Genomic DNA, 27218 nt, shown 5'->3' with positions numbered 1-27218 from the left:
AATAAATATTTTTTAAAAATAGGCAAAAATAGACTGATTCAAGGTAGAATTATAAAGAAAAGTGAAGCTGCGATTACCATAAAATTCAGGATAGCAGTTACCTTTAGTACAGAGTTGGAGTTATATCCAAGAGGGGCACATTGGATGGTAATGGTGGTGAGACTTCTAGAATGTTGCAAAATTTGATTATTTTTATTGGTTGGTGGCTATAGGACTATTTACTTTAATTATTCATTAACATTTTTACTTAACTTTTTGCATTTTTTGTTAATGATTGTTACATTTCACAATGAAAGAAGATAGTAAACAAGAATCAAAACTGTGAACGAACACTTATTCTTTACCTAAAACTTTTAGCTGATAATTCTGAACAATATCAGCCATAAGAGTGTAGCATTTTCCCAAATTGCTTGGTTTTTGAAACTATAATGAAAATAAGCAGAATTGGAACAGTAGTAATTCAAACTCACTGTGGGCAGTAAGTATCCTTTCAACCTTGTGGGATGAAGATGAATATGAGTGGTTCTCAGACTATAGTCTGAGCACCTCTGGGATTCCTAGACACTCTTTTTAGTGGTCGTCAAGGTTTTCCATTTTCCAATCCCTTACCTGTGTGGAACTGGATTTCCATTCAAAGACTTGAAACAGACAACATATCACAGCAGATTGAATTCAGAGCACATTTGAGAACCTATTTTTCCACTATTAAGCCAGACATTAAAGAGATGTGCAAAACTTTAAAATATTTTATTTTTTTTGTTTTTGCTTTGGAAAACAGTTATTTTCATAAAAATATTTTATGTTAAGATGTAGTAGGCCTTTGCTATGTTTAAAAGAATGAATATTTAAAACTTTCTGTTTTCATTTCTAAGGTGGTAAATATCAACAAATATAACTCAATACAATCTCTCTGGGGAGGAGGATCTCGATAATTTTTAAGAGTATCAGTGGGTCTTGAGACAAAAACAGCTGCTGTTGATAATATTTACAAGAACTCATTTAGGTGGCTAATTGAAGATAAATATTATGGGTTTATAATAACATTAATCTTTTTTCTTTATTGGTTCTTCTTTTCCCATCACAGTATAACAACTGTGATTTTTTTTCCTGATCTTGGGTAGCAAGCAACTCTAGCGTGAACTTCCACTTGGAGAGAAGTCCATTGAAAAGAAGGAGGAGAGGAGGTAATGAGGACACAGGAAAAGAAGAACTTGGTCCAAAAAGAATAGTCTCTACAACAATAAAATGCATGGTAATCTCACCAAAAGTTTTCATTTCACTGGAGACATTTTACTCAGGAACCGGAAGAGTTCCTGTGAAACTTGGAACCACAAGGCAAAAGCCTGCTTTGGGGTAGGGGAAAATCTGTCACCTGCTGCCTTCTTCTTGCCCTCACTCAGCACCCAAGGCCAGGGGTGGAGTTTCCCTGTGACCCCAAGCCAGCAGCTGCTGAGAGGGAGAATCACCTTTGGGCCACCAACCTGGTATAAGGAGACAGAACATGTAGCTAAGATCTAAGTGCACCTGGTTTCAGACTCTTTCTCTTTCCTTTTCCTTTCTCACATCCTGGATGTCTTACCATAGGCCTTTGACTAGACTCATTCCTCAGTTTCCTTCCTGGTCACCTGGGATCCAGCTGGGCCAAGGCCACTTTCCTGAAGGTCATCCCTCGCTCTTGCTAACTGTACCCCTGCTCCGATATGCACATGCAACCAGAGGGTTCTACACTGTGTGCCCCCTGCCACACTCATGATGCTCCTATCCACATGCTGGTGGCCCAGGGACAAACACAGGGGCTGCCTACCCAGCCTCTCTTCTATTTGTAGCCAGGACTCCCACTGCTGCTTATTGCTTGCCAGTCTGCATCAAGCCTGGATTTACATTTCCCTTCAGATATCAGGCAATGCTCTGAGCCTGACTTCTTTAATTTTCATGACCACTCAGGGATGGATGGTTCCAGGCCTGCCAGCAGTTGAAAAGAGAATTAATTAGGCAACACATTCACAACAGCAGCTGAGTAAGCCTAAGCTCTCCGTCTCTCAGCTCAGCTAACATGTGGGAGTGTCTTATGGTCTGGGCTCCCGGTGAGTTTCCAGTCTCTGAAGCAATTTCTGGGATTCCTAGACACTCTTTCAGTGACAGAGTGAAACAGCCCAAAGCAAAATTCTTTACGTAATTAAAACTTAGAGCTAAATTTAGTTTTATTTCATCAGCAGCCATTGTGTAATGAACCGGGGAATGCAAAAAATAATAATGAGTCTGACGCAACAAGCGAAAAGGAAACTAAAATGCAAGTTGTCAAATTGAATTGGAAAAGGAAGCTGGGTATTATGCGGAGTGAAATAACTCAATCAGAGAAGGACAATCATCATATGGTTTCACTCATACGGGGAATATAAGAAAAAATGAACAATATTATAAGGGAAAGGGGGGAACTGAGTGGGAAAAATTAGAGAAGGAGACTAACCACAAGAGACTCTTAACTCTGGGAAACAAAGGGTTGTGGAAGGGGAGGTGGGTGGGGGGATGGGGTAGCTGGGTGATGTGGGCACTGAGGAGGAGACTTGATGGGATGAGCACTGGTTGCTATCCTATATGTTGGCAAATTGAATTTAAATTAAAAAAAAAAAGGTAAAAGTAAAAGGAGGCTGGGATTTCCTTTTCTCCCCCCGCCCTCCCCCCCCACCCTGGGGGGGGGTGGCTTGGCTTAGTTCAGTGCCTGTAGGCTTCACAGAGCAGAGGATTCCTGTGGTGGAAACTTTTAGATTGTGAATACAAGGGAGAACCACAGTGGGGGAAGGCAATGGGGAGAGGTGTGTGCTTGTAGACAGCTGGTGTGGGTGCCCCATAGGAATGTTTGCTGAGATACACTTGGCGCAGTCATCCTCGTGTATGGCTATTCCTCATGCAGTGGTTGGGCTGAAACTATACATTCTCCTGGACAGCTCTCTCAGAACTGCCTCTTTCTTCTTCCTGCCCACAAACCTGGAACCTTAGGGGATAATCTTCTAACCAGATTCAAATAGAAGAGCTGACATGGAAAGAGCAGTTACTAAGCGCCAGGTTTCATTCTGACCAGGTTATATAAACTAAAGCATTTAATCCTCACCCCAGTTTTAGGAGGTCGTAGTATGATTATCTTCATTTTACAGATAAGGAAACTGGGCACAGGGAGGTCTCTTTTCCTGTTGTTAAGAAATTTAACAACATTCTGGTCTCAAAGTTGTAGCAGGGACATTCAAGTTCAAATGTATGTTTCCCATCTCTCACTTCTAGACCCCTTGTAAGGAGGGAGACTTGATTTTGTTCCTAGCTCTAACTTATGTTTATAAAATGTCCAATTTTGCCAATTCTTTGGCTAGCTCTTGCTTCTGAATCCCAGCATGTCTCTGGCCCTTCTCCCGTTGTCCAATTCTTTCAATGTTTTTCCATATCCATTTATCAGTCTCAAAGTACCAATTATTCGATTCTCTCTCTCCTTTTTACAACCCACCCCCCCATGCCTATGGCTCTGTGCAAATACAGTATTTCCACTAGAACACTTATTCTGTTCTGTAATTGATGGTTTATTTTTTCTGTTTCTTCCAGAAGATTAGACTTTTTGATTTTCAGCTTTGTAACCCCAGTCATTAGCACAGTTTCCAGTCCATGGTAGGAACTTAAGTATTATTTATTGAATAAGTACTGTACTAGGAATATGTGCTTTGATGAGCTTCCTGCTGTCAAGCTGCAAGAGGTTATCTCAGCACTCACTATTTGCTATGTTCATGTAATTAACTGTCTTGACAAGAATTCAAGCCTCTGTTAAATCTATGGGCATATTGCTCAGCAAGGTGAACAAAGGAAGAAAAGTAAAATTCAAAATATAATACAATTCATTTTGATAAAACTAAAATATTGTTTCAGACAAGTTTAGCCCCACTGCATGAGGATCTTCTTGCTACTTCTTAGAGTCTTTTCAACATGATATCACATCCAAAAGAAATAGCCGTCTATCATTGAAAGTTTTTTAAAAAAAACAATACAAGTGTTCAGTCAAGTGGCTTGAAGAAATAGCAAAGTGGGAAACCATATCATGAAACTATTCAGTAAGTCATATTTAGTTCCTGTTGTAAGAGGGCAAGGGAAAAGATGGAGAGCTAATCAATTCAATTTGATAAGGCTGTTATGGCCTAGATAACAAAATCAGAAGAGAAAAATCATGTGATGTTCTTACTTATAAACATGAAGGTAAAAACATCATGTTAAATATTAGTAAATCAGACCAGAGATATAATAAATAAACAACTGGAGTTTATCCAGGACATTAATGATAGTTCAAAATAAGAAAACCTGTTCACGTAATTTACTACATCAGTATGCAACAAGGAGAAAAACCAACCACTAATCTTAATAGGAGCCCCAGAACCCCTGCATCTATTAAAAAGATATACCTTAGTCTACCAAGGCTTAAAGAAAGAGCTTAGGGGATCCCTGGGTGGCGCAGCGGTTTGGCGCCTGCCTTTGGCCCAGGGCGCGATCCTGGAGACCCGGGATCGAATCCCACATCAGGCTCCCGGTGCATGGAGCCTGCTTCTCCCTCTGCCTGTGTCTCTGCCTCTCTCTCTCTCTCTCTCTCTCTCTCACTATCATAAATAAATAATAATAAAAAATTTTAAAAAAAAATTAAAAAAAAAAGAAAGAGCTTAAATCTGATCAATATTATTGTATTGATTAAAAATGCTTTTTTGTTGTAAATTAACAGATAACTCCGTTATTATAGGCTAAAATAATGAAGGTGGGTGCTTATCTCAATTTAAAGTCTACAGGGTGATGGTTGCAGGGTTAGATCAGCAGTTCAAAGCTGTGAGTGTGCTTGAGTGGCATCTCTGTGACTCTCTTGGTGTCTTGCTCATAGTCACAGGACCAGTACACTAGCTCCAAGTATCAAACCCTTACAAGAGCATCCCTAGCAGAAAGAGTAATAAGAGCTGAAATTCTTTCTAGAATTGCCCAGCAGACTTCTCCCAAATTTTCTATTGTTTAGAGTTGTGTCACACGACTCTATCTAGCTTATATTTGTCTCTCCGTCCCCACTTTTGATTATATACTTAGGTGGGAAGCAGCAAGGAGAACCTGTAAGAATGTGACAAAATTGCCATTTTTCAAATGGCTTAGCTAATTGCCCCTGACACCCACTTTTCCCACTTGTTTGAAATGCCACTTCTATTATATGCAAAGGTCCACTAAATTCAATTGTCTTATCCTCAACCTCTAATCTGTTTTCTTGATCAATTTTGTCTATTCTTATAATAACATCGCTTGGTTTCAATTTCTATAGCCTTAGAGGATCACTTGATATTTGATAAATCAAGCTCATCTGCATATTTCCCCCTTCTCAGATTTTCTTATAAATGATTTCTTCTTGATACATTTTACAGACAGTTTGTCACGTTCCATCTAAAAATTTTGCTCAAGTATGGATTAGGAATGAATTGAATTTGGGGGGGGGGAAGCTAAGATGGCAGCCCAGTAGGAGGATCCTAGGCTAGGCTGGTCTTGTCCTTGGAACACAAGATAACTATCAAATCATCCTAAATACCTCAGAAATCCGCCTTAAGGTTAACAGAACAGACTTCAAAACTAAAAGGGAGAGAAGCCTCTATGGAGGAGGGTAGGAGGGGCAGAGACTCGGTTTGGGGTAGAAAGGGGTCAGGACTGCTGCAGGGCGGGGTGTGGGGGGGAACCATGGTGGTGGAAGCAAGACAGAGAGACAGAGAGACAGAAAGACAGAGGCAGAGGAGCACATAGGGGAACCCACAAGGAGACCATTTCCCCAAAGCCATTTGCTGGGAAAAAGAGATGGGCTGGTTTGGCTGGCCTAGAGCACTGGGGGTGCTGCCCTGCCCCTGGAGAGAAGGCAGGCAAACACCCCCCTCCCCTCCAGGGGCAAGGAGCAGAAGGCGTGGGGACAACCAACTGAAAAGTGCCTGTAGCACACGCCCGGCCAGGAGATGATTTGCCCTTCCTGGAGGAGTTGCAGAGAAAGAGTATTCCCGAGGAGGCCTCTCTGAGCCCACAGGAGCCCGCGGGCCCCGTTTCTCACCCGGTCCCTCAGCAGAAATACAGATGCACCAGCAGAAGGCAGCACTGGGCCAGCACAGAGGGCCTCACTTGCTTCCACCAAACCCACTTCCCTGCACTCTGGTGAGACTGTCTTTCGAGGTCAAGCTTGACTTGGTGCCCTTGCAGTGACACTGTCCCCCAGAAGACCAGCGCAGGCCCCTGCCCAGGTCACGGCCCTAAAGCCTGGAGTTTGAGAAGCCTGCAGGGTGGGCCGGGCTAGGACCTGCAGGGCACTGCATCTCTCCTGGTGGGGAGGCCGGCCAACGAGCCGTGGATACAGCGATCTGGAAAAGGCCTGGGACACCTGGGGGAGATGATTTGTCTTTCTTACAGTGCGTTCCTGAGAGGCAGCGGCCTTCCCGGAGCCTGCTCTTGGGGGACAAAGGAGGTGGCCGGTGCCAGTCTCCTCCCCTGCCCGGCAGCATCAACACAGAGACGCCCGGGGTGGGAAGCAGCACAGCGAGGACACGGGTGGCCTAACCTGCTGGCGCCAAGTCCCACTCCCTTGAGCTCCCGGCAAGCTTGCCTCAATCCAGTGGGGACAGGCCCCTGGCCCTGAAGAGCAGCTCAAGCCGCGGCACTGACCACGTCCCCTGACCAGAGTTCTGCAGGGCTGCAGTTCTAGTGCAAGGAGTGTCAGGTCGCACTTCTACAGGCAGAGCAGAGCACACCTAGTCCAGACTCATCACATTCAGGTCAGGGACCAAATACTGTCCCCAGCCAGCCAGAAGAGCCCCTGCAGGTAACCAGCCTGAAGGACAGAGCAGCCAAACCAGAGCAGCAGAGCGCATGCAGCACACACACCAGGGCCACACACCGGGCACCACAGACCCTCTTCTTCATAAGGCCACTTCTCTCCATAGTGGGAAACAAACAGACTTTTCTATCTAGTGCCCAGAAGAAGGCAGAGACTTAGACAAAATGTCAGGATGGAGGAATTTGTCCCAAATGAAAGAACAAGATCAAGTCACGGCCAGATACCTGAGACAGATTGAAATAACACGCCTGATGGAAAATTTAAAGCAACGATCCTAAGGATACTTGCTGGGATTGAAGACCTCAGAGAGACCCTTATCACAGAGATAAAAGAGTTAAAAAAATCAGTCAGAAATGAAAACTACAATAACTGAGATGGGAAACAGGCTTGATGTAATGAACACCAAGATGGAAGGAGCAGATCTGTCTACAGACACTTGGCAAGCCAGAAGGGTGGCATGATCTATTCGATGTGTGGAATGGGAAGAAAACTCTGATTGCAAATGGTTTCTTTTTTTTGATGGTTGAATAACATCCATATATATATATATATGACTTTCATATGAATAACATTCATATGAATAATGTTATGAATAACATTCATATATATATATATATCCCATTAATCTGTCAATGGACACCTGGGCTCTTTCCATATTTTGGCTATTGTGGACATAGCTGCTCTAAACACTGGGGTGCAGGTGCCTCTACTGATCACTATGTTTGTATCCGTTGGGTAAATACCTAATAATGCGGTTGCTGGATCATAGGGTCGCTCAATTTTTAACTTTTTGAGGAAACTCCATACTGTTTTCCAGACAAATGTGGAAATTAAGAAACAAAACAGAGGACCATAGGAGAAGGGAAGGAAAAATAAAATAAGATGAAAACAGAGAGGGAGACAAACAACAAGAAATTCTTAACTCTGAGAAACAAACTGAGTGTTGCTGGGGGTGGGAGGACTGGAGTAATTGAGTGATGGGCATTAAGGAGGGCACTTGATGTAATGAGCACTGGGTGTTATATGCAACTGATGAATCACTAAACTCTACTTCTGAATAATACACTATATGTTAATTAATTAAATTTAAATAATAATAAAAAAGAATGGGAAATCTCTGTAGCCAAGAAGGTTCTACCCAGTAAGGGCACCACTCAGAATTGAAGGAGAGCTCAAGAGTTTCCCAAACAAGCACTAAAAGAGTTTGTGATTACTAAACCAGATCTTTATTATTATTGTCAAATGGTATTCCTGAGAGGTGTAATTTCCCATTCTATTCTTTTTTGGGTGCTAATTATTACATAGAATGCTATCTTTTTTGTTTTGTAGAATTTATTTATTTTTCTGTTACCTAATAAATTTTTTCTCTATATACATAAAAAAGGAATGAATTGAATTTTTACTTTAATACATAATTTAAAAATGTATTTGTATGTACTAAGAAAAATCTCTAAAATCTATTAAATAAAAAAACAAATTAGAGATTGATATATATGGAATAATAATATGTAATATACACGAAATATTTCTGTATGTATAGATTTCCTAAGTAATAGAACAATGTCTAGAAAGATACACACTAAATTATTAGCAGTGTGTGAGGCTGGGGTAGGGTCAAGAGGTAAAGGGTGGGCTTTTAAGTTATATGAATTGTTTGAAAATTTAACAGTGACAATAAATTCATGTATTTTATAAGTATAAAAAAACTTAAGAAATCCCCTTTAAAGTCACACTTACCATGACAGCTATTCATCCTCATATCTCTCTTACCTGTCTCTGTAGTCAAAAGACATACTCAGGTCATCACCTTACAAGGGGTAAAGAAGAGACCAAGAATACTTACACTTGAATAATTTTCTTCCTGTTAGTAGATTTTGAAAATAAAAAAAAAATTTTTGAAAATAAAATATTTATTAACAGTACAAGATAATGCCTGGTAAGTGTTACATGAAAGAAGCTACCATAAGTTAGGGCAAGGAGAGAATGGTAAAAGCCCATAATATGAGACATTTCCATGAGGCTCTTTGTTAGATATTTTTCCTATATTTATCGATGACAAAATAACTTCTTCAATACTGCCTTCATTTTTCTCACTCATGAACAGGTCTTAGTCTACTACTAAGTTATTACTGACATTACCCTCCTTCTGATCACCAAAGACCTGACTGATGAATTCAATAGACTTTTCTTGGTTTTATTATACTTGATCCTGGGACTCAAGGATCATATGCTGGGCCAAAGGCAGGCGCTCAACTGCTGAGCCACCCAGGCATCCCTATGCAAGACTTTTGACACCCTTTATCCCTCGAAGTCTTTGCGTTTGAGGTAAGTTCCCTGCCAGCTTTTCTGTATTTTTAACCAGTTCATTCTCCTCAGCTCCTGAAATGTAGAGACATTAACCAAAGGTCAAGAGGCATCCGAATTTCTGTAAATAATCACCATAAGAAACTCAGAAGTAATTATTTAGTGAGTAACTACTGTGTGCACAATTAATGAAAACGATAGTAACAAATATCTCATTTCTGAGTGATTCATGCTGGCATTTTGCACCCATTACTCATTTAATCTCATAAATCTCTGCGGTAGGTATTATTATGAACTCCATAATACAACTATGAAAATTAAGCCCCAGAAGGCTTAGGCAACTGTAGTAAACCAGGAATTGCTAAGGAATTGCTTAGGAATTGGTAAGAAAGGTTCCTCTGCAAGAGAACCATGTGCAAAGGAAAAGAGAAGACTAGCACACTAGAGAAAATTCAAAATAATGCAGCATTCATGAAAACTCTGACTACTATGTCAACACAACTACTATATATATGGGTTTACTTTTCACTGTTATTAACCATCTTTAGGAACTCCCTGGACCTCCCTGCAAGCAGGGTAAGACACTACGAAAGAGGAAGTCTTGATCACTATTCTAAAGGACCAATTACTCAGCAATCATGTAAATATTCCTCTGTTCAAAGTTCTGGACTAGCTGAGTTGAGTTAAAGGATTTAGTATTCCCTTGTCCTTAAGGAACTTATAGTCTTTGGGGAAGACATGCACATGGGAAATGATTAGACGAAGAAAAGGTCATTTATATCAACTAACCATCTTAAAGCATACAATTCAGTGGTATTTATTACATTCATCCTGTTGTGCAACCATCACCACAATCAGAACTTTTTTTTTTTTTTTTTTTTTTTAGAGAGGGGAGAGGGGCAGAGGGAGAGTGAGAGAGTGACTCTTACACAGGTCCATGCCCAGTGTGGAGCCCAATACAGGGCTCAATCTCATAACCCTGATATCAGGACCTGAGCTGAAATCAGGAGTTGGACGCTTAACAGACTGAGCTACCCAAGCACCCCCAGAACTCTTTCATCACCCCCAATGGAAACTTCATACACATTAAGTAGTTGTCACTCCTCACTCCCTCTTTCTTCTCAGCCCCTGGCAACTATAATCTGCTTTCTGTCTCTATGAATCTATCTATTCTAGATACTTCATATAAATGGAATCATACAATTAGTGATCTTTTGTGTGTGGTTTTTATTACTTTGCATGTTTTCAAGGTTCATTCCTATTGTGGCATGTATTAGTACTTTGTTCCTTTTTATGGCCAAACAGTATTCCATGGCATGAATACACAACAGTTTATCCATACATCCATCTACTTTTTGCTATCATAAATCGTGCTGTTGAGAACATATGAGTACAAGTATTTTTTTAAATATCCATTTTCAATTCTTTTGGTGTGGTGTATACCTAGAAGTGAAATTACTGGACCATATGGTAAATTGTTTGAAGAACCACCAAACTATTTTCCACAGACCTTGAAACATTTTACATTCCCACCAACAATGTGTAAGGGTTCCAGTGTCTACACATTCACTGACACATTAGTTTCCATTATTTGATTACAACCATCTTAGTATGAAGTGATACGTCATTGTGGTTTTGATTTGCATTTCCCTAATGACTAATGATACTGAACATCGTTTCATATTATTGTTGAACCTTTGTGTATCTTCTTTGAAAAAAATTTCTATTCATTCCTTTGTCCCGTTTTTATTTAGTTTTTTTACTTTTTATTATTGAGTTATAAGTTCTTTATATATTCCCCATACAAAATCCTTATTAGATATATGATTTGCAAAATTTTCTTCTGTTCTGTAGATTGCCTTTCCACTTTCTTGAATGTGTCCTTTAATGCACAAAGTTTTAATTTTTAAAAAATTCAATTTAAGTTGAATTAATTAACTTATATTATTGCTTTTAGAGGTAGGGTTATGTGATTCATCAGTCTTATAACATTGCAGTGCTCATTATATCACATGCCCTATTTAATGCCCATCACCCAGTTTTCCCATCCCCTGCCCCCTTCCCATCAGCAACCCTCAGTTTGTTTCCTATGATCAAGAGTCTCCTATGGTTTGTCTCCCTCTCTGATTTTGTCTTGTTTTATTTTTTCCTCTCTCCCCATGATCCTCTGTTTTGTTTCTTAAATTGCACATATGACTGAGATCATATGATATTTGTCTTTCTCTGACTTATTTTACTTAGCATCTATGTCATTGCAAGAAGCAAGATTTCAATTTTTGATGGCTGAATAGTATTCCATTATATATATGTATATATACCACATCTTCTTTATCTACTCATATGTCGTTGGACATCTGAGCTCTTTTCATAGTTTGGCTATCATAGACATTGCTGCTATAAACATCGAACTGCAGGTGCCCATTTGAATCACTACATTTGTATCTTTGGGGTAAATACCCAATAGTGCAATTGCTGGGTTGTAGGGTAGCTCTATTTTCAACTTTTTGAGGAACCTCCAAACTGTTTTCCAAAATGGCTGTACCAGTTTGCATTCCTACTAACAGTGTAAAAGGGTTCCCCTTTCTCCACATGCTCATCAATATCCGTTGTTTCCTGACCTGTTAATTCTAGCCGTTTTGACTGAAGTGAGGTGGTATCTCATTGTGGTTTAGATTTGTATTTCCCTGATGCCAAGTGATGTGGAGCATTTTTTCCTGTGTCTATTGGCCATTTGTATGTCTTCTTTGGAGAAAGGTTTGTTCACATCTTCTGCCCATTTCGTGATTGGATTATTCATTCTTTGGGTGTTGAGTTTGATAAGTTAGATTTTGGATACCAGCCCTTTATCTGATTCACTGACACATTAGTTTCCATTAATGCGCAGGGAGACGGGCCAAGTCCCGGGGGAGGCGGATTCCTGTTATTCCTAAGGCCCATTTTCACCCTCTAGCCTTACGGTTGGCTTGCTGTCCGCCTCCGTCCAAACCTCCCTCCTCATGCAACCTCCGCAGCTCGCTTCTGTGGAGCCAGTGCCTCTCTGCCTCTCGTAGGGGCTGGACACGCTCCGGCAGTGGCCTGCGGGCTCTCCAGATTCACTGAAGTTTCCCAGAACCTATTAGCCCAAAATTACTTATTAAAAACCCACTATGGGGGGCCCTGAGTGGCACAGTTGGTCAGACATCCGACTCTTGGCTTTGGCTCAAGTGGTAAAGAAAAAAAAATATATTTTTTTTCATTTGCAAATATCTTCTCCCATTTTGTAGGTTGCCTTTTAGTTCTGTCAACTCTGTCCTTTGATGAAGTCAAAGGCTCAAGTGGTAAAGAAAAAAAAATATTTTTTTTTCATTTGCAAATATCTTCTCCCATTTTGTAGGTTGCCTTTTAGTTCTGTCAACTCTGTCCTTTGATAAAGTCCCAATAGTTCATTTTTGCCTTTGTTTCCCCCACCTTTGGAGATGTGTCTAGCAAGACATTCCTGCAGCCAGGGTCAAAGAGGTTGCTGCCTGTGTTCTCCTCTAAGATTTTGATGGATTCCTGTCTCACATTAGGTCTTCCATCATATTGAGTCTATTTTTGTGTATGATGTGAGGAAATATCCTGGTTGGAAAATTGGCTGTCCAATTTTCCCAGCACCATTTGTTGAAGCCCCTTTTTTCATTGAATATTCTTTCATGCTTTGCCAAAGATGAGTTGTCATAGAGTTGACAGTCCATATCTGGGTTCTCTTTTCTGTTCCATTGATCTATATGTCTTGTTTTTGTTCTAGTACCATGATTGGTACTAGATGATTACAGCTTTGTAATAGAGCTTGAAATCTGGAGTTGTGATGCCCCCAGCTTTGGTTTTCTTTTTCTGCATTCCTTTGGTTATTTGGGGTCTTTTCTGGTTCCAAACAAATTTTATGATTATTTGTTCCAGTTCTGTGAAATAAGATGATTGGCATTTTGATAGGGATTGCATTGAATGTATAGATTGCTCTTGGTAGCAGAGATATTTTAACAATATTTGTTCTTCTAATCCATGAGCAAGGAATGTATTTACATTTTGTGTGTGTGTGTTTTCTTCAATTTCTTTCATGAGGGCTCTATAGTTTTCTGAGCACAGATCTTTTGCCTCTTTGGTTAGGTTTATTTCTAGGTATCTTATGGGACTGACCCCTTAACTTCTCCTTCTTCTATCTCATTATTAGTGTACAGAAATGCAACTGACTTCTATGCATTGGTTTTATATCCTACCACTTTGCTGAATTTCTGTATGAGTTCTAGCAATTTTAAAATGGAGTCTTTTGGGTATTCCATATAGAGTATCATTTCATCTGCAAAGAGTGAGAATTTGACTTCTTTTTGCCAGTTTGGATGCCTCTTATTTCTTTTTGTTGTCTGATTGCTGAGGTTAGGACTTTTAGTACTATATTGACTAGCAGTGGTGATAGTGGGCATCCCTGTCATGTTCCTGACCTTAAGAAAGCTCTTAGTTTTTCCCCATTGTGAATGATATTCACTGTGGGATTTTCATATATGGCTTTTGTGATATCAAGGTGTTTCCTTTATCCCTACACTGTGAAGAGTTTTAATCAAGAGAGGATGCTGTACTTTGTCAAATGCTTTTTCTGCATCTATTGAGAGGATCATATGGTTCTTGTTCTTTTTTTTAAAATAATATAATGTATTTCATTTATTGATTTGTAGATGTTGAACCACCTTTACAGCCCAGGAGTAAATCCCACTTGATTGTGGTAAATAATCCTTTTAATGTACTGTTGATGCTTTTGGCTAGAATCTTGGTGAGAATTTTGGCATCCATGTTCATCAGGGGTATTGGTCTGTAATTCTCCTTTTTGGTGGGGTCTTTGTGTGTCTTTGGTATCAAGGTAATGCTGGCTTCAGAAAGATTTTGGAAGTTTTCCCTTGCTTTCTGTTTTTTGCAAGAGCTTCAGAAGAATAGGTATTAATTCTTCTTTAAATGTTTGGTAGGATTCCCCTGGGAAGCTATCTGACCCTAGACTCTTGTTTGTCGGGAGGTTTTTGATTACTGCTTCAACTTCCTTGCTGGGTATGGGTCTGTTCAAATTTTCTCCCTGTTTCAGTTTTGATAATTTATACATTTCTAGGAATGCATCCTTTTCTTCCAGATTGCCTACTTTGTTGGCATATCATTGCTCATAATGTTCTTAAAATTGTATTTCTTCAGTGTAGATTGTGATCACTCCTCTTTCATTCGTGATTTTATTTTATTCAGGTCCCCTCTCTTTTCTTTTTGGCCAAGGGTTTACCAATGTTATTAATTCTTTCAAAAAACTAGCTTTAAAAAAGTTTTTGTTGATCTGTTCTACTGTTCTTTTGATTTCTATTTGATTAATTTCTGCTCTAATATTTATTCATTCTCCTGCTGGGTTTAGGCTTTATTTGCTATTCTTTCTCCAGCTCCTTTAGGTATAAGTTTTGGTTGTGTATTTGAAATCTTTCTTGCTTCTTGAGAAAGGCTTGTATTGCTATATACTTCCCTCTTAAGACCACCTTTGCTGCATCCCAAAGGTTTTGAACAGTTGTGGTTTCATTTTCATTTGTTTCTATGAATTTTAAAAACTTTTTTAATTTCCTGGTTGACCTATTCATTTTTTGGTAGAATGCTCTTTAGCCTCCATGTATTTGAGTTCTTTCCAAATTTCCTCTTGTGATTGAGTTCCACTTTCAAAGTATTGTGGTCTGAACATATTCAGGGAATGATCCCAATCTTTTGGTACCAAGTGAGACCTGATTTTTGACCCAGTATGTGATCTATTCTGGAAAATGTTCCATGTGTACTTGAGAAGGTGTATTCTGTTGTTTAGGATGGAGTGTTCTAAATATAGCTGTGAAGTCCATCTGGTTCAGTGTGCATTCAAAGCCCTTGTTTCCTTGTTGATCTTCTGCTTAGATGATCTGTCCATTGGAGTGAATGAGGTGTTAAAGTCCCCTGCTATTATTGTATTATTATCAATGTGTTTCTTAGCTTTGTTATTAATTGGCTTATATAACTGGGTACTCCGATGTTAGGGGCATAAATGTTTACAATTGTTAGATCTTCTTGTTGGATAGACCCTTTAATTATAATATAGTGTCCTTCCTCATCTCTTATTACAGTCTTTGGTTTAAAATCTAATTAGTCTTGGGCAGCCCGGGTGGCTCAGTGGTTTAGCACCTGCCTTCAGCCCAGGCCATGACCTTGGAGACCCGGGATCAAGTCCCACGTCGGGCTCCCTGCATGGAGCCTGCTTCTCCCTCTGCCTGTGTCTCTGCCTCTCTCTCTCCCTGTGTGTGTCTCTCATGAACAAATAAATAAAATTTTAAAAAAATCTAATTAGTCTCAAATAAGGATCACCACCCAGCTTTATTTTGATGTCCATTAGCGTGCTAAATGGTTTTCCAGTCCCTCACTTTCAATCTGGAGGTGTTTGGGGTCTAAAACGAGTCTCTAGTGGATAGCAGATTGATGAGTCTTGCTTTTTTATTCAATCTCTCCTATTTTGAATGAGATCATAGCTCAATAAAGTATTCTTGTCTGCATATTTTTCTCTTTTAGCACCCTGAATATATCATGACAGTCCTTTCTGGCCTGCCAGGTCTCTGTGGATAGGTCTGCTGCCAGTCTGATGTTTCTACCCTTGTAGGTTACAGACTTCTTGTCCCATGCTACTTTCAGGATTTTCTCTTTGTCTCTGAGATTTGTAAATGTCATATGATATGTTGGGGTGTGGTTCTATTTTTATTGATTTTGAGGGATGTAGCCTGTGCCTCCTGGACTTGGATGCCTGTTTCCTTCTCCAGATTAGTGAAGTTCTCCACTATAATCGGCACCAATATACCTTCTGCCCCTCTCTCCATCCTCTTCTTCTGGGATTCCAATTTTTTAAAATATTGTTTCATTTTATTGTATTACTTATCCCTCAAATTCTCCCTTCATGATCCAGTAGTTGTTTATTCCTCAGCTTCTTTATTTCCATCCTTTTACCTTCTATGTCACTAATTCTCTCTTCTGCCTCATTTCTCCTAGCAGTTAGAACTTCCACTTTTTACTGCATCTCATTAATAACCTTTTTGATTTCAACTTGATTAGATTTTGGTTCTTTTATTTCTTCAGCAGGGATTCTCTAGTGTCTTCTATGCTTTTTTCCAGCCCCTCTAGTATCTTTATAATTGTCATTCTGAACTCTAGTTCTGACATCTTACTTATGCCCATACTGATTAGGTCCCTGGCTATCAGCACTGCCTCTTTTTCTCTTTTTTTGAGGTGAGTTTTTCAATCTTGTCATTCTGCTCAGAGAAGAATAGGTGCACAAGGGAACAAAACACTAAAATGGCAACAACAAACCCATAGAAATATACACTAAACAAATCACAATAGACCCAAAACAACAACAACAACAAAAACCCAATAAATAAAATAGAGAATATAATCAGACAGGTGAACAGAATAGAGCAATACACCAGATCTTATGTGTATTTTGGTCCATTTGTTAGAAAACTATATCCCAAAATTGTAATGAAAGAAAAACTTATATTCATGAAAAGAAATAAATACAATGAAAGGATAGAATGTAACTAAAAAATGCAAATTAAATGACAAAAAGAGGGAGGGCAGCTTCAGTGGTGCAGTGGTTTAAAGCTGCCTGTGGCCCGAAGTGTGGTCCTGGAGACTGGGGATCGAGTCCCACGTCGGGCTCCCTGCATGGAGCCTGCTTCTCCCTCTGCCTCTCTCTCTCCCTCTCTCCTCTCTCTCTTGCTCTTGCTCTGTGTCTCTCATGAATAAATAAAAATAAAATCTTTTTTAAAAAATGACAAAAAGAAAAGGAATATAAAGAGAAAGATGAACAGAACAGAACAACACACTATATCCTCAATGTATTTTGGTCAGTTTGTTAGAAGAAACTACATCTCAAAATTGTAAGGAAGGAAAAACATTTATTTACAAAAATCAAATACATCGAAAAGATAGAATTTAACTGTAAAGATGAAAATTTTAAAAAGGTTTTTAAAAGAAGAGTGATTGGGATGCCTGTGTGGTTCAGTGGTCGAGCCTTTGGCTCAGGTCGTGATCCCGGGATCCTGGGATTGAGTCCTGCATCAGGCTCCCTGCAAGGAGCCTGCTTCTCCCTCTGCCTATGTCTCTTGCTCTGTGTCTCTCATGTAAGAAAATAAATCTTTTTGTTTTTTTAAAGAGTGATAAAATAAGAAATAGGTTAAAAACGGAAAGAGAAAAAAATTAAAATGGAAAGACTAAAGAATCACAAGGGGTCCCCCCACCCCCACCCCCACCCCCACCCCCACCCCCATTAATTCTGTATGCTGTATTCCCCTAGTGCTAGCGGTTTGCAGTTCTCAGTGTTACGGAGACTTGGTCTTGGCTGGATGTCTTCGCTGATCTTCTGGGGGCAGGGCCTGTTGCACGCATTCTCAGTGTCTTCTGTACCCTGGGTGCAATTGCCCCGCCCTTGCCCGGGCCGGGCTGCTCTGGGGGCCCTTTGTTCCCCGAAGGCTTTCGGGGCAGCAGCTTTAGGGGACGCTGGTGAGAAGGGCAGCCTCCCAGTCTCCAGCCCCGAGCGCAGGCCCAGGGCCCCTCAGTGCCCTCAGGGAAGAGCAGTCAGTCCCTGCTGTCTCCCGGTCTGTCTTCGCGCTCCGTGCTCACCCAGCCCGAGGGGCTGTCTCAGGCCCGTGACCCCGTTTGAGCCCCGAGCCCCAGACTGTGCGGTGCATGTGGCCTCCTGGTAGCCGCTGATGGAGGCTCCCTCCCGCCTGGTTTATCTTCCCGGTTATGGCCTCAGACTCACTTCTCTGGGCCTCTCAGCTGCAGAAGGTGGTCCCTTCTCTATTTGTCGAGTTGAAGCTACTCTCTTCACGGCTTTCTGGTTGAGTTCGCAGGTGTTCAGAATGATTTAGTAGCTATCCCGCGGAGGCCTGGAACCAGACACTGAGGTCTCCTCCTCCTCTGACCTCTTCCACCTCCTTTCACTTTTATTCCGATTTTAGTTATTTCCATCTTCCGCCCCAATGAGTAAGACTATTATTTCCTTTTCTTACTAATGCATAAGCTAGGAATTTTTTTTTTTTTCCAGAGGGAGAGAGAGAGAGAGCATGAGCAGAGAGGAGAGGTGCAGAGGAAGAATGAGAGAGAATCCAAGCACGCTCCACACTGAGTGTGGAGCCTGATGGGGTCTCAATCTCATGACCTTGAGATCATGGCCTGTTCCAAAATCGAGTCAGACACTTGACCGACTGAGCCACCCAGATGTCCCTATTAATTCAGTTTTCAAGTAGATACAGGCCTATACAGATTGTCTGTTTCTTTTTCAGTTTTGGCAACTTGTATCTTTCAAATGATTAGTCTATTTCATTTATGTTGTCAGATTTGTGGGCATAGATGCTGTCTACACAGGCTTCTGGCATTTCATCATTGTAGTTCAGGCTTTCCTATCCTGGCACTGGTGCCTGCAATGTTTTCTTCTCACGACCCTCTACTCTGATAAACCATTAGGCTCTCTATTCATCTGTCTTTCCCTTCACTCACCAGGGCAGCAATTTGTCCCGTGTTCTTCCTTCTGTGCAGAAGCAAGAGTTGTTGTTGATTAGTTTTTTCAGCTTTTTATTTGTTATCAGGACAGAATGGAGACTTTCAAGCTGCTTACACACAGAGCTGGAAACCAAGTTTTTCTATTTATTTATTTATTTATTTATCTTTTTTAATCATAAAAAAACCACAACATAAAATTTACCATCTTAACCATTTTTAACTATATGGTTCAGTAGTGTTAAATTCACATTTTTGGAAAACCAATCCCAGATCTTTTTCATCATACAAAACTGAAATTCTGTGCTCATTAACTAATGCCTACCCTTTCTCTCTCCCCATAACCCCTGGCAGCCATCATTCTGTTTTCTGTTTCTATTAATTTGACTACTTAAATATCTGATATAAATAAAATCTTCTAGTATTTGTAGTATTGTGACTGTCTTATTTCACTTAACATAGTGTCTTCAAGATTCATGTATGTTGTAGCATATGACAGGATTTCCTTGTTTTATAATGTTGAATACTAATATATATATATATTAGTATATTAGTATACTATATAGTATTAGTATATTAGTATTAGTATATTATATAGTATTAGTATATTAGTATATTAGTATATTATATATATATACACATATGTATGTGTGTGTGTATTTTGTTTCTTCATTTATCCATTGATTGAAATTTGGATTGCTTCTACCTCGTGGCTATTGTGAATAGCACTGCTGTGAACAATGATATACAAACATCTCTTCAAGATTCTGCTTTCAATTCTTTTGAATATATGCTCAGAGATGACAGTTCTTTGTTTAGTTTTTGAAGGAGCCACCATACTGTTTTTCATAGCAGTTCTACCATTCTGATACCACTAACAGTACACGAGCGGCCCAGTTTCTCCACATCTTTACCAACACTTGTTTATTTTCTTTTTCTTTCCTTTTTAAAAAAACAGTAGCCATCCTAATGGATGTGAGGTATTATTTCGTTGTGGTTTGATTTGCATTTCGCTAGTGATTAGTGATGTCAGCATCTTTTCACATCTTTATTGGTCATTTGTATATTATCGCTACAGAAGCTCTACCCATGCTTCTCCTTCTCCATATGTAGCATCTGCTGATTGAGCTATTCTGCTTCTCCTCATTGCCTATGCTTCTCCTTTCTGCAGTGTTTGTCCTTTTGCTGATTCTGTCCCCACCTCAACTTCCCCCTTGTTCAGTCCCTGCTGATCGTGTTGCCTCTTCTGCCTCAGCTTCTCCCTTTTCCTGCGCTTCTCCTTTCTGCAGCTGTTGTTTCTCATATGCATTTTGTTCCTACTTCACCTTTCCCCTTGTTCAACCCCTGCTGATCCTGCCTGCCTCTTCTACCTCAGCTTCTCTCTTTTCCTGTGCTTCTCTTTTCTGCAGCTGTTGTGCTTCTTATGCATGTGTGATAACTGAGTATTAGTCCATTATAGATAGATAGATATTTTATATATATATATATCTTCCTTATCCATTTATATGTCAATGGACATCTGGGCTCAAAAGTTTTAATTTTGATGAAGTTCAATTTATCTATTTTTTTCTTACTTACACTTTTAGTGTTTTACCTAAGAAATCATTGGGAAATCTAATGTCATTTAAGATTTATCTCTGTTTTTCTCTAAGGGTTTTTTAGATTTAGATTTAGCTCTTATATTTAGGCCTTTGATCTATTTTGGATTTTTTTTTTTCCTGTATGGTGTGAGGTTGGGCTCCAAATTCCTTCTTTTGCAGTGTGAATATCCAGTTTTCCCAGGACCATTTTTTGAAGATACTATTCTTTCCTCATTAAACTGTTTCAAGACCCTTGTCAAAAATCAAGTAACTGTAGATACATAGGATTGTTTCTGGGTTCTCAATTCTATTCTATTGGTCTATATGTCTACTCTTATGCCAATATCCCAAGTTTTGATAACTGTAGTTTGTAGTATGTTTTGAAATCAGGAATTTGAGCCTTCCAACTTGTTCTTATTTTTCAGGATTGTTTTGGCAATTTGAAGTCACTTGCAATTCCATATGAATGTTAGCATTGGTTTTTCCACTAGCCATGTTGGGTTCTCTATTACCTTTCATTCAGGAACCTTCTGTAGGTTTATTTTGTGAGATTTCAGGCTTTGGGTTAGTTTTTTATTCAGAAAGTGTGTGTGAGCAAATTTTTTTTTAATAATTGCTTTTATTTCCCGTAACTTAAAAACGATCAGTAGTTGTATTCAAAACATAATGCTAAACAAGTGGTTTGTGAACAATAAATACTTAAGTAGTATGAACAGCACAAATGTTTCAAATAACTTATGCAAATAAAAAGTACAAAAGATTTAAAGCTATTGTAAATGAATTGTGCATTTTTCTATTCTAAACAACTTACAACATTTAACATAACTTTATAATAATCTCATACATTTGCTATTATTTATTTTTCTTCTGGTATAAAGATAGAGATAAAATTGCACTTTGAGTCCTAGAGAATAGCCATTTAGTCGACCAGATGAGTTTTCAGGCTCGACATCTTTTTTATTTCCTGAGTTTCTCTGTAATCTTGTTAATGAAGAACAAGCACTTTTTGGTTTCCACCCTTACAACCTCCCAGGCACAGTGGCTGTATTCTTTCTCTTTAAGATAGAGACTGATTCCATGGAAGTATCTCTTCACAGCCCGTATGGAGTTCTCACTTTCCAGGGGTAACTGTTCCATGTTCTTTTCCTCCCCCAAACATGCCTGCAGGTCATCCAGCTGCTGATAAAGTCCAGTGAGGAATTTGTCTAGAAGGGTCTCATCCCAAGCCAGAAGAGAGCCACTTTTGCTGAAAAGGTTGAAGATCTGCTGGAGCATCTCATGCATGACCGCTGTGGCTTCTGTCTTCTCAAATTTGTTCCCATCGGCAAGCATCCAAGGAAAGCTGAAGTCAGTCATATCCTTCAGACAGGATAGAATGGAGATTCTCCCCATTTGACTCAAAAGTGTGAAGGGTTCTGGATTGCCATGGCCGAAATGCAGGTTGCAGTCCAGAGAGCAGGCAGGGCTGGAGCTCAACATCACCAGGGCCAGAAGCACAGAGAATGAGGAGGCAGTTCAGAAGCCAGAGGGGAGTGCTCATTTTGGCAACACTTATACTAAAAAAAACAGAAGTCAGAGGAGATTATGCAAGACTGCCTGAAGAAGTCTCAGCATGTTCTGAGAACTTTGAGTGATGAATGCCTTTTAAATATTGACCATAGAAACTTCCATTTTGGGGGTTTTTCTATTTTTGCCCTTTTCTTTCAATTTCAATTTTTTTTTACAAAGTCAATTTAAAAATGTACATTTATTGACATGAGCACCTAGTGGGGGACTCCAACCACATGTGCTAATGCAGTATTTACCCAATATTATAACATAATTTTTCATATTTTTCACACCTCCCAGATTGTTCTTGGGAAGAAAAGCCTAGACAAACTCAGAAAAGGGAGAAATATTTATGTAAGAAATGATGGTCTTTGCAGATAAGCAGGAAATACAAAAAAGCTTATAAAACAGAAGATTAAAAATTTTCTTATTTTTCTCTTATTTACACTTTTCCCTCCCCCATTCTTTAAAAATTTCAGTTGTATATGTACCTTAAAGATACTACTTGAGTTGGTCACTGAAGATATTGTTTGGAAAACAATATTGCAGATATCACTTGTCAAAAAATTATGAACTGCTAAGCATTTTTCTAGGCACTGGCTTCCTGAAAAGATTCAATTTGCATGTGTGTGATTCTCTTGGTTCTCTACAATGTACAACCTTTCACAGTAAAAACTTTGCCTTAGTTATTATGTGGTAATCCAGATAATCTCATATCCTTAGATATTCCACCGACAAGTGATATCCTACCCTTTACTCAGGGCTAATAGGGCTATGATAGTATTCAAAACTTATCTTGAAATGTCTTCATTGAATCTGTAATACAAGGATTGCTTTAATAATATTAATGGCAGCAATCTTCAAATTATATGTAAGCTCTCAGCAAGGTGTTTTATAAACCGTATTTCATTTAATTTTCACAGCATCCCTATTATATAATTACTATAATTATTTATATTTTGCAAATAAGGAAACCAAAAACTCAGAGACGTACTTAACTTGCTGAAAGCCACAATATATTATATAAGTGGCACTTCACCACTATACTGTTCTGCCTCCATATTACTTCTTAATCTTAAGCATTCTCCTTTGGTTACATTCCATTTGCATGTAATTAAGTAATCAATTTAATTATTTGTTTAATATTTGACTGCTCTGATAGAATGACAGCTCCCTGTGGGCAGTAATGTGTGTTTTGAATGTCTGTCACAGAGGAGCCACACAGAGAGCCTTCTGTCCCATAGCAAATACAAAAAGGATGACATTTTCCCAAAAGTGAGTAGGCCTAAACTTTGGAGACTGTGTCAGAAAATGATGGTCTTCTGAACACAGGGATAGTAACAATAACTTTTCCAAACAATATCTTCAGGTAGTTTAAAACCAACTCAGGTGATACCTATTTAAAATGGATGCTTTAACCTCCAGGATAATTCCTGAAAATATTTCAGATGGGGACAGGAAGTTTCAAAGAGCCAGTAGAGATGAACAAAACATTTGAAAGACAGAACTGGAACTTAGCAAGGGAAAAGGCAGCTTTATCCTCTTCAAGTGTATTTATTGCAGTCTCTGGAATAAACGAATGATGCTTCTTTAAAAAGGCTTATTTACTTATTTTATATATAGAGAGCAAGTGAGCAGTGGGGAGAGGAGGAGGGAGAGGGAGAGAGAAACTCAAGCAGACTCTGCTCTGGGCATGGAGCCTGACATGGGTCTGGACCCCAAGACCTAGGAGATCATGACTTGAGTCAAAACCAAGAGTCTGATGCTTTACCAACTCCATCTCCAGGCACCCTGAGTGGTGCTATTTTGTCACTAAGAATGGCAACTGAAGAGTAAGAACTTGCTAAGTGTTATCTAAGACAGGAAGAACATCATCACCTGACTGAGAAGGCCCAGTCTGGTGACTGAGGCCAGACTGTGAGACTTCAGGTCATAGCTCCAGCCTCTGTACTAGTGTGTGACCTTGGGCTCCTCATATTTCTTCTCTGTCATACGGTAATGATAATCATATCTACTTCACTGGGTTGTTGTGAAGACAGGATGATGTCATGTACATGCAAGAAGGCCTGTGCTTATTTTTAAGCACTCAACATCTGTTAGTCATTCCCACAATGGAGAAAACTATCCCATCCAAATGTGAGAACTGGATGGAACTTTCCGTTACGTGATCTGCTTCCCTTCCCTTCCTTCTCAGCTCACTAATAAACATTTTTTAAAATTTATTTTTATTGGAGTTCAATTTGTCAACATATAGCATAACACTCAGTGCTCATCCCATCAAGTGCCCCCCTCAGTGCCCGTCACCCAGTCACCCCACCCCCCCACCCACCTCCCCTTCCACTACCCCTTGTTCGTTTCCCAGAGTTAGGAGTCTCTCATGTTCCGTCACCCTCTCTGATATTTCCCACTCATTTTCTCTCCTTTCCCCTTTATTCCCTTTCACTATTTTCACTACTAAACATTTTTATTTCTAATCTCATCTCTTATGTGAACGTGAGCATGTGTTTATGTCACAGGGAGTGCTCCATCAAATGACTAACATCTTTTAGCTTCCGGGTAGTAGCTGACCTCCTTATACATTAATAAAATGGCTGCCTCATCTCTAACCCAGCCTCTCTGGGGCATGAGTTGGTATGACTAAATACTTGGAATCTGATCTCTCCGAATAGTGAAAAAAAGTAAACAGAAAAATAGCTAGATAGATGGGTTCTTTGATTCAGCAGAGCTGAAAACCAGCCAGCCCTTTAGGTAACAGCCTGCCTTAAAGAGCCAGCTGCCCTCCGTAGGGACTTGTCTCACACAGGCTGGTCTGAATCTGCCACTCTGGAGAGCCCATAATCCCTTTCATCATCTGGACAGAGAAGACGTCACTTTTTTTCCTTTCATTTTCAGCATCTACTTTCCATTTGCCTTTTGTGCATTACGTGTCTGTAACTGCCTCTCTTTACTCTCTAAGAATGTTAAAAAGAGAGAGGAAAGTTCTGATGTCTTGAAGATTATAGAGGAAATGTGACCTTTTCATTTCTCTTACATTTTCCCTTTTTGTTTTGCAACAAATCTCAAAGTGGAAATAGAAAAGATTGTGGGGAGCATTAGGATCACTTTTTCAAAGAGAAAAAACAAATACAAAAGAAAAGGCAACAATTTTATAATTGTGTAAAAATAGCAAAGAAAAGCAAGGGTGGTTTAACCATTACTTCATCAGAGCTAAGACAATGGTCGGGGCTAGCACAAAGAAGCTCTCCAAATCCATATTCTAACATCACCTGTACCATAATAGAGGTTGCACTTTACTTTTTTTATGGGCAAGATTAGAAGTTTAATCATCTTGGTAAAGCCTGAGCTCAGTGTAATAACTGGCATATAGTAAATATTCAGTAATTCTCTCAATTAAGCAGAGTTAAAACTAAATGTGACAAACTAAATGTTTTACAGCAGAGAATAAAATGAGATTCATGCATATACAAATCAGGTTATCTTTTACACCTGATGAACACTTCCAGGAGAGGTATCTGGAGGAGGAAGAAAGATTTTATTTCATTTTATTTTTTAAAAAAAGATTTACCTATTTATTTATTCATGATAGACATAGATAGATAGAGAGAGAGAGGCAGAGACACAGGCAGAGGGAGAATAAGGCTCCATGCCGGGATCCAGATGCAGGACTCCGGTACTGCGCCCTGGGCCAAAGGCAGGCGCCAAACCGCTGAGCCACCCAGAGATCCCCAAGAAAGAAGATTTTAAAAGGAAGCCTAGTAAAGCTTCCTTAAAAGCTGTTCTTATCACTAAGAAAGAAGATCCAGATAGCTCTATCATTAGTTCAAAGTTGGTTTTTGTTAAGATGATAAGCATTCCATTGAAGTAGGACTTCTGATTTTTTAGTGAATAAATTTTACTTCAATTATAAGAATGCAGAAAGAGTTGAAATTAATGACAACTTTCCAGACCTTCGATGAGAAAGTCAAGCCTCAAATGAGGAATTACAAAGTTCTGAGGGAAATTCAGAAAATGAAAACTTTTCATTCAATATATAAGATTCATAGGAGATTTTCAGAGAAGCTGGACGAAAGCTCACCATCTCCACCAGAAGGACTTCTTGGAACTTAGAAACAGCTTTTTCACTTTCTTCACTTGATGGCACTGGCGATGATCTTTTCCCACCCCAAGACCTCCCTTAGCTGTGTCCTGTCTCAGAGCTTTGACTCAGGAAAGCAGGGGACCTTTACTTCTGACCCAGCTGGGGACAAGCTCTCCTTCCTGTCTGAAGTACAGGAAAGACTTCAGATTCCCCCAGAATCAGCTGGATTGGCAGCCTGCTCCCCGGGGCCCACCGCCCGGGTCCTGCTCGCGCTGCTCCCGCAGACCGCCCGCCTCCGCCGCCGCGCCCCGGGCCCTGGAGGCGCCCCCGGGACGGACCGCGCTCCGGCCTCCCGGCAGCTGGCAGCGCTGGGCTGGGCGCCTGTGGGCTGTGGGCTGTGGGCTGCAGGCGGGGGCGCGGGAGCGCAGGCCCCACCCCACCCCAAGAGGCCCTCCTGGGACCTGCGTCTCTACCTGCGTCTCTCCCTGGCAGGGAAGCAGCAGGGCGACTGCAGGGGGGACGCCGTCACAGTGGAAATCTTCACTAATAAGCTCAAGAAAACTCAGGAATTAATAGGAACGTGATTCTCAATGCTAATATCGTAGCTCAGACTCTTAATCCTTCACTCATTTCCAAAACTGTTATATTTTAATTTAGTTATAAAATAATTTGAATCACATTTGGCAAATTTTTATCAGTGATATTAAGCGTATCTATGCCCAACTATTTTCAGAATTGATGAAAATGTAAATGGTGCCCTGTGGCTGAGCCTCATTTTATTAACTGTTTATGTATATATTTATTTATATTAATTTATTATTCACTTTACGGTATTTGCATTAATATGTTCCACTTTTATATAAAAGTATGTTTACATTTCATTTTTAATAAAAATGTTAGTTTTTTACTTATTAAATTTAAGACATTTCTCTCTCTCTCTTTTTTTAGACCTTCTCCAGGGTCCTGATTCTGCAAACTAAATATAAAAATACGTGGTGAGGGGGATCCCTGGGTGGCGCAGCGGTTTAGCGCCTGCCTTTGGCCCAGGGCGCGATCCTGGAGACCTGGGATTGAATCCCACGTCGGGCTCCCGGTGCATGGAGCCTGCTTCTCCCTCTGCCTGTGTCTCTGCCTCTCTCTCTCACTGTGTGCCTATCATAAAAAAAAAAAAAAAAAAAAAAAAAAAAAATACGTGGTGTACTTCATTCATTTGTTGGCCTTGGGGATAGAGTCTTCAGTACAAGATGTGTAGTTTCATTGGAGTACATTGGAGCAAAAGATGTAGCCATTAAAGAAGTAGTTA

General features: G+C 39.9%; 1 protein-coding gene across 1 annotated transcript; it reads right to left on the bottom strand.

Annotated features, from left to right (window-relative positions):
- Positions 1 to 21246: 21246 nt before the first annotated feature.
- On the bottom strand, positions 21247 to 21783 carry LOC112921945 (interferon alpha-2-like; the record flags this gene model as incomplete). Its single annotated transcript, XM_026001313.1, has 1 exon — positions 21247 to 21783. A coding segment is annotated over one exon (537 nt), but the record flags the coding sequence as incomplete, so codon positions are not given.
- Positions 21784 to 27218: the final 5435 nt, after the last annotated feature.

Source organism: Vulpes vulpes, chromosome 12, assembly GCF_048418805.1.
Source record: "Vulpes vulpes isolate BD-2025 chromosome 12, VulVul3, whole genome shotgun sequence".
Classification (NCBI taxonomy): domain Eukaryota; kingdom Metazoa; phylum Chordata; class Mammalia; order Carnivora; family Canidae; genus Vulpes; species Vulpes vulpes.
This window is presented reverse-complemented; position numbering and strand designations above follow the sequence as displayed.